At 34.3% G+C, this 7245-nt stretch overlaps 2 protein-coding genes across 2 annotated transcripts; one reads left to right on the forward strand and one right to left on the reverse strand.

The window, feature by feature from the left end:
• Positions 1-548: 548 nt before the first annotated feature.
• LOC102614296 (heavy metal-associated isoprenylated plant protein 43-like) lies at positions 549-3197 on the reverse strand. Its single transcript, XM_025098026.2, has 3 exons — positions 2801-3197; positions 2396-2679; positions 549-1425 (listed from the first exon to the last, which is right to left on the reverse strand). Exons 1-3 carry the CDS (start codon positions 2883-2885, stop codon positions 1351-1353), a joined length of 444 nt encoding a protein of 147 aa, XP_024953794.1. The 5' UTR covers positions 2886-3197; the 3' UTR covers positions 549-1350.
• A 1403-nt stretch (positions 3198-4600) lies between these two features.
• On the forward strand, positions 4601-6944 carry LOC102613997 (S-adenosyl-L-methionine:benzoic acid/salicylic acid carboxyl methyltransferase 2). The gene is made up of 4 exons (XM_006466773.4): positions 4601-4765; positions 5178-5591; positions 5690-5944; positions 6180-6944. Exons 1-4 carry the CDS (start codon positions 4691-4693, stop codon positions 6546-6548), a joined length of 1113 nt encoding a protein of 370 aa, XP_006466836.1. The 5' UTR covers positions 4601-4690; the 3' UTR covers positions 6549-6944.
• The last annotated feature ends 301 nt before the right edge of the window (positions 6945-7245 follow it).

Consider the following 7245-nt stretch of genomic DNA (forward strand, 5'->3'; position numbering starts at 1 on the left):
TTATTTTGTATTTTCCCTGATCTTTTTAAGTATATATGTGTAAAACTAGCAATTTTAATATATGGAGGTATATTTTATGTACTTTGAGGGAAACCAGGTATATCCCACGAAATTCGCCCCCCAGAAGGAGAGCGATATTGCTCAATCACCAATCATACTTTTTCTTTATCTTGATTCTTGGCAGCCCATCTCTAAACTAAAGTAAGGTCTTCTGTCACTTCTCTACTTCCAATTTTTGTTCGCTTTTTCAAATTCAGCTGTGTTCTGAATTCAAAAAAAAAAAAAATTAGTTGTGTTCTTTCTTTATGAAATTATTATTATTATTCTTTTTCTGTCTTTTTCTCAGATTTTGTGGATTTTTTTATGATGGTATATGAATTTTTATAGTATTGATAATAGGACTACTAAAGACCCTTAAATTTAAATATTTAATCTTTCTATTAATTTAATTCAATGGATAAATAACTAATTACTGAATAATTAATAGATAATGTTTAAGTTCATGAATATAATTTTATTTTTTATAAGTTCATCCAAATATTCCAATTAATTACGACCATTTTTTTTTTATAATAACCATGAAATTGAGAAAACTAAATTATCCCAACTAAGATCATGAAGAGAAGTTGAAACCCGGCCGTCTCTCCTTCATATCACGCCATAATGGTGATAACAAGATGGCAAATATTGATATTCTTCACCTGTTACTATGTCATCTCGCTGTAATTAAAAGGGAGAAAAGTGGTAATGCATTAAACAACTATTTTTAAACTAGTTGTAACAAAGGGTAACAGTAATATATATATTTTTTTACTAAGATTTCTAACAGCAATCTTTTTATATTTAATTAGCTTTTGTTTATCAGCAGAAAGATGTTCCTTGGGTTTTAAATAAATATTCAGAAACCCAATTAACTATGATCATATTTTTGGATAAAATAACCCTGTAAAGGAGTAGAATAAATCGGTCACCACAAAGAAAAATTAATACCTCTCCCGTTGATATATATAGCGCCATTGAGATGCTAATATGATAGCCGGCCAAATAATTGAAATGAGAAAGTACTATTGATTCGATGATCCCTATAGGTCAAAAAAACCCCGAGAGGCAAGCTAGAGTCATTAACTCACTGCAAAGTCATTGTAGAAGTTGTTTCTAAAAGAGGGATTTCGGTACCCAGGCTAGCTGGAGAATTTGATAAATTTTCAAGCCCAGCCATTGTGGAACTGCATTTTCTCTGATGGAAACTCCATACTCATTTCTTTCTCATAATTTTCTCGAAATCTAGGGATCTGTCGTTCATCATGGCGAATAGTTTACGTGACTTGCCAAGAACAGTCTTGAAGAAGCTCAGAAAGATAAGCAGCTCTTTATAACAGTGCGTTTCAGATAAGCAGCTCCAGGTGGAAACCAATCTACATTAAGCTGGAAAAATAAAAATCATTCAAGAATATTATTATTTGATCACCTAATATTTTCTAACATATCATTTTACCACTAAAATATATTTCACTATCATACCGAACGTATTACATTCTGTGCCTCCCACTAAGCTTTGCATCTTATTGCTTTAAAAATTAAAATTGATATGACGTAAAAGTGATTATTTGTGACTACTTTTAATAATTTGATGTAGTTGGCAGATAATTCACGTCCTGAACGTATACAATGGTCGACGGATTGTGACCATCCAATATATAATGACATTTTTTAAAAAATTGTTTGTGAGTCTACTTTTTTTAAAAAAAAAAAAAAAAAAAAAAACTACTCATAATATACCACTAATGGAGACTAAATCACTTCCTTTAAAATTGAGGAAGAGATGTGAGAAGTACCGAAAAGTGGAGGCTCTCAAATGATACAAGGAAGCTTGCTTTTTTAGTAAGATTCGTTTCAAAATTTTATGTTAAAATTTTATTACAAATGATAAAATATTCATAAACTATATAGTGAGGTAATATAATTAATCTAATTAAAATTTATGAAAAGTCTCTTGAACTTTTTTAAAAAAATTATAACTTATTTTTTAGTAATAATATATGAGTATAATATTTTTTTTATTAGTCACTCGTTATCATTTAAATTTTTTTACTCAATATGAGATTAAATCATAAGAGAATTCTAATCTTATAAAAAAAAATTCTTTGTCAAATGAATAGAAAGGAGATAAAATTAAAAAAACAGTTACCTAACCAAAATACACATAAACTGTGTGTATTAATTATATTCGTGCGTTGATGATGTACGTTACTTTTGAGAAAAAAGTCAAGTAAAATGTAGTTAAATATCTCAAAATCACTATGAAGGTAGCGATTTCGAGAAATTAAGTTCATGCATAAAGCCCAATATTTTGGGTAGTAATGCAAGGAAGGAATCACATAATTGAGCAAGATACCGTAGGTTCATGGTATTGATCCACGTGGACGACAGTCATTCGGTCACAGAGAGGGCAAGTGTGGGGATTGTGGATTTGGGCCTTCTGTTCAGACTTTTTTTCGGGCTTCTTCCCTTCGGGCATCTTCTGAGCATCTTGCTTGGGCGGAGCAGAAGGCGGCCCAATACTCACTACCTCCACAAATTTACGTACTTTTCTTGTGCGAACTATTATTTCATATGCGTCTGCATCTCCTGTTACTGTCAGCGTCCCCTTCGCTGCATCAATTTCAATTTTATCCACACCTCTTACCAAGATTCTACATAAGGAAGCTGAATGTAATCCGATAATTAAAAGGGTAATTATATTGATCGATGAAGGGATGGGAGCATGTATATAGATATAGAGATCTAGTTACTTGCGTGCCTTGGATGGAGGAGACTGCTCTGAGCAGCTGCTTCTTGCATTTCTGACATGAAATGTCAACCTTTAAGACAGTCCTTTGTACCATGGATGCCGAAGATACTACGTAATACTCCAGCTTCAGCCTTCAATGAATAATGATGATCGATCAAAGGCATAACCAAATTAAGCTTGAATTTGTCACTACATATGTATAAAGGAGAGAGAGAGAGAGAGAGATCATCGGGCTGTTCAACCTCCTATGCTGGCCAGATAGATCTTCTAGCGTTTGTCTTTTGTGCGATTTTCTTGAATAATTTTACTAACCATACCGATTATTGATTAATTAAATTGGTGGCATTGAATCTTACAGAGCATCTGTGTTTGATATATCATTTGATTTTATGTAAATATGTTGTATTTTGCCGACCAGGCCTTTACACCAACAGGCGTCATGTGTTGCAATATCATTTGACGGTGCAACAATGGTGGGTCATTGGGTTATACACCAATCCTAGGTCGGCAAAGAAACCATTAATTGATGAAGACAGCTGCATATATATGTGGTTGTCATTTTTAATGACATACATAGAAGAACGTTTCAACCATAAAAATTTTTATTTGATTAAGATGAGGATTAAATTAAAATACTGGCAAAACATATATATTTCAATTTAGTCTTTAGCTTTGTATAAGCGTAATGTTCAAACCTTGCGCAGCTACAACTGATTGGGAGCTTGGGACACAGATTAAAGCTGCTGCCGACAGTTCTACTCGACTCGACATAACTAAAAGCTAACTCCTGTGGTTAAAATATCCAGCATGCATGGTGTAGCGTGAACCATGAGTCTGCTTCAATAATTTCTAAGCTGAAATTGAAATTATCGATGACCTCATAAAATACTTCCATCATATATAGCAAATTGTTCACAAAAATTGACTCGCATTATCTCTTATTGGTCGTGAATCATGAGTGATACTATGTGTACATATACAGTAAGATCTCTCTATAATAATATTCTATATAAGAATAATCTTCATATACACACACGGAGATTATTAAGTCCTGTGAAATCTATTAAAATAATTTCTATAAATTTATAAACCCATTTTTATATTTTGTTATTATATAATTTAGTACTTAATAATTCATTTTTTTTATTCAAATCCGCCGCCGTTTGAGTGGTTTGCAAATGCAGCATGTAGCTAAATACATACTCAATGAATGGAAGGGCAGAATCAAAGTAGGTTGTTTCGCGTACGCAAATTCAAATAAATAATTGAGATCGTGGAAACCGAGGTCAAACCGAAAAGTTGAAGTCTTTGCTAAATGTACGGTCGTTAAACAATAATGTAGGACTCCGCGAATTGAGTGCCCACCGGCCAAACACGTGGAAACCATTATGGTTAGAACCAACCTCCCAGTTCCCACAATCCCACGACACTATTAACTCGTGAAACACGGGGACGTAATAAAATGAGAGAAATTTCATAATTTTCTAGTTTGTTTATTACACATCACCGTGTGACCGAGATTCGACTCAAAACCATGTCAAAAAACTATTGATCATATAAATAATAATAATAATAATAGAGCTACGACATGGTATGAACAGATTGATTGTATATATTATTACTTTGTCTGTTGTTGCTCTATCATTATTGTAATTATGTATATCCCAGCAGATAAATGCGTCACATTGTAATACGTCTTACATTCTTACGTAATGTGCCCCGGCCCTAGCTAGGTCACACGTTACGACATCCAAATGACGACGAACAAGCACAGTTGTTGTTATCCCGAATGGCCAGCTCTCGGTGTCTTGCCTATAAATACAAGAAGGTGCCATTCAACGAAATCAACAAAAATAAGATCAAACGAGTGAGCGAGAAACAAAGAATACTGTGCGAGAGATGGAGGTGGTTCAAGTGCTTCACATGAATGGAGGAGTAGGAAACGCAAGTTATGCCAGTAATTCACTGGTTCAGGTAATTGATTCATTCATTAGTTAACTAGTTTCATGCATTTTTCTCTATTTTATTTTTGTATCTGTTGCTTCATCATGTACGTTAGTTATAATTTTATAATCTATTGGTGGAAATAATACCAATAACATTACGACACCTGGATCTATCTGGGAATATCTATTTTAAATTTTAGCGTATCAACATAATTTTCATGCCCAGTTAGTTATGACAGGAATTTACAAATATCTTAATGCTACAATAGCAATAGATCGATACATTTACGTCTTTTCTTAGCAAAAAGCTTTTGCAAGAGCATGCACATAAACTAAAAGTGTTCGTAAGTAATCACTAGATGAGAATGACTTAATTAAGGTGAAGGGACATCAACATGCATCAAGCAACCGATTGAATAATTGGTTTCATGTTTGTACAGAAAAAAGTCATATCCATTGCAAAGCCAATCACAGAGGAAGCCATGACCAAACTCTTCTGCAGCACGTTCCCAACAAAGGTAGCAATTGCCGACTTGGGCTGTTCTTCAGGACCAAACACTTTGCTTGTGGCATCTGAACTTATCAAAGTAGTGAACAAGATCTGCGATAAGTTGGGCAGTCAATTACCAGAATTTCAAGTGTTCCTGAACGATCTTCCGGGGAATGACTTTAACACCATATTCAGGTCTTTAGCAAGCTTCCAAAAGATACTGAGAAAGCAATTAGGGTCGGCCTCTGGGGCAGCTGGGCAGTGCTTCTTCACTGGGGTCCCTGGTTCTTTCTATGGCAGGCTTTTCCCTCGCAATAGTGTGCATCTTTTCCACTCTTCTTATAGTCTCCAATGGCTATCTCAAGTAATCACTTTTGTATTTAATAATAATAACAACAATAATATCACTCCATGTTGATTACCATAAATTAAGTAAAATAATTTCAATTTTTCAATATATAGGTTCCAGATGGACTGGAGAGCAATAAAGGGAACATTTTCATGGCCAGTACAAGTCCGCCATGCGTGCTTACGGCATATTACGAGCAATTTCAAAGAGATTTTTCATTGTTTCTCAAGTGTCGCTCAGAGGAATTGGTGGCAGAAGGGCGCATGGTTTTAACATTTCTAGGAAGAAAAAGCCAAGATCCCTCAAGCAAAGAGTGCTGCTACATTTGGGAGCTCTTGGCCACGGCTCTCAACAATATGGTCTCCGAGGTAACGAAATCCTTTCTGCTGTTAATTGTGTTCAATCAATTAAATTACAAGCTAAAAGATCTTTAATATATGCCATTGCACCACTTGAACACAGAGATCTAGAGCTTCATATAGCCGGGATATATCACATATATATATGTGTATGTATATGTATATGGAATCCCAGATTGTTGTACCAATCTAAGAGGTTTACCATACCAGCCAAGCTAGCTAACCTCCTGAGATGAATATGCAGGGACTCATAGAAGAAGAGAAAGTGAATTGTTTCAACATTCCGCAGTATACACCATCACCAGCTGAAATAAAATCGGAGGTTATAAAGGAAGGATCCTTCACCATTGATCACCTTGAGGTTTCTGAAGTTAACTGGAACGCTTATCAGAATGGTTTTAAGTTTAACGAGGCCGTTGATGCATTTAATGATGGAGGATACAACGTTGCGAATTGCATGAGAGCTGTGGCCGAGCCCTTGCTTGTTAGTCAGTTTGGTGAATCAATCATTGATGAGCTGTTTAAAAGGTACAGGGAAATTGTTGCCGATCGCATGTCTAAGGAAAAGACTAAGTTTATCAACGTGACAGTTTCCTTGACGAAAATTGGATGATCACTAAGATAAGACAATTATTAAGAAATAAAACTTGAGAGGCATGTTAGCCTTTCCAATAATTTATCCCAAGAAGATGCGTCCTCATTGATGTGCTTCAATATTGTGGATGGGAAAATGGGGTATTAAAAAATGTTCAACATCACCGTCCACTTAATAAATGTTACATCACTCATTTGAGGTGCACATTTCAGGATAATATTTAGAATGTTTAATTATCATAGTTAATTCTATCACTCGTTGGTTTGAATATGTCAGTAAATTTTGGTATCAACAAGTGTCGGCATTAATACTGTATTCTCTTCGAATGAAAGAATTAGTATGTGGCCCTTTGGTTTGTGTGTACCAAAATAAAAGCTATGTACTGTTATTTGAATTATTCCCTTCAGGCTTCAATTTTTGGGTCACCTAACTTTTTAATGATGTCTTGAAACTTTATTTGGTGGTAATTTCTATCTTACAATTAATGTAAGATACATCTCCTCACATGAACAATTCATGTGAGGAGATGTATCTTACATTAATTTTAAGATAGGAGATCCTTATTTGATATGAATCATTATCAAGAGTTATTTTAAATGTGTTGGCCTATATGACATTCAACAATAAATTAGATAAGCCAGCTCTTAAAAAAATTTGGCAAGTTATCTTGATTGTTGTCTTTTAGCAAGTTGATCAAAACCGTATCAAGTCTCAA

The sequence above is a fragment of the Citrus sinensis genome, chromosome 7 (genome assembly GCF_022201045.2).
Source record: "Citrus sinensis cultivar Valencia sweet orange chromosome 7, DVS_A1.0, whole genome shotgun sequence".
Lineage (NCBI taxonomy): Eukaryota > Viridiplantae > Streptophyta > Magnoliopsida > Sapindales > Rutaceae > Citrus > Citrus sinensis.

Excerpts from the sequence above, each read along its gene's own strand:
- LOC102614296 (XM_025098026.2), bottom strand. The coding sequence starts at position 2,885 with ATGGTACAAAGGACTGTCTTAAAGGTTGACATTTCATGTCAGAAATGC. Across the intron at positions 2,680-2,800 it reads AGCAGTCTCCTCCATCCAAG|GTGTGGATAAAATTGAAATT; the intron begins GCACGCAAGTAA and ends TCTTGGTAAGAG. Across the intron at positions 1,426-2,395 it reads ATCAATACCATGAACCTACG|CTTAATGTAGATTGGTTTCC; the intron begins GTATCTTGCTCA and ends TTATTTTTCCAG.
- LOC102613997 (XM_006466773.4), top strand. The coding sequence starts at position 4,691 with ATGGAGGTGGTTCAAGTGCTTCACATGAATGGAGGAGTAGGAAACGCA. Across the intron at positions 5,592-5,689 it reads GTCTCCAATGGCTATCTCAA|GTTCCAGATGGACTGGAGAG; the intron begins GTAATCACTTTT and ends TTCAATATATAG. Across the intron at positions 5,945-6,179 it reads TCAACAATATGGTCTCCGAG|GGACTCATAGAAGAAGAGAA; the intron begins GTAACGAAATCC and ends ATGAATATGCAG.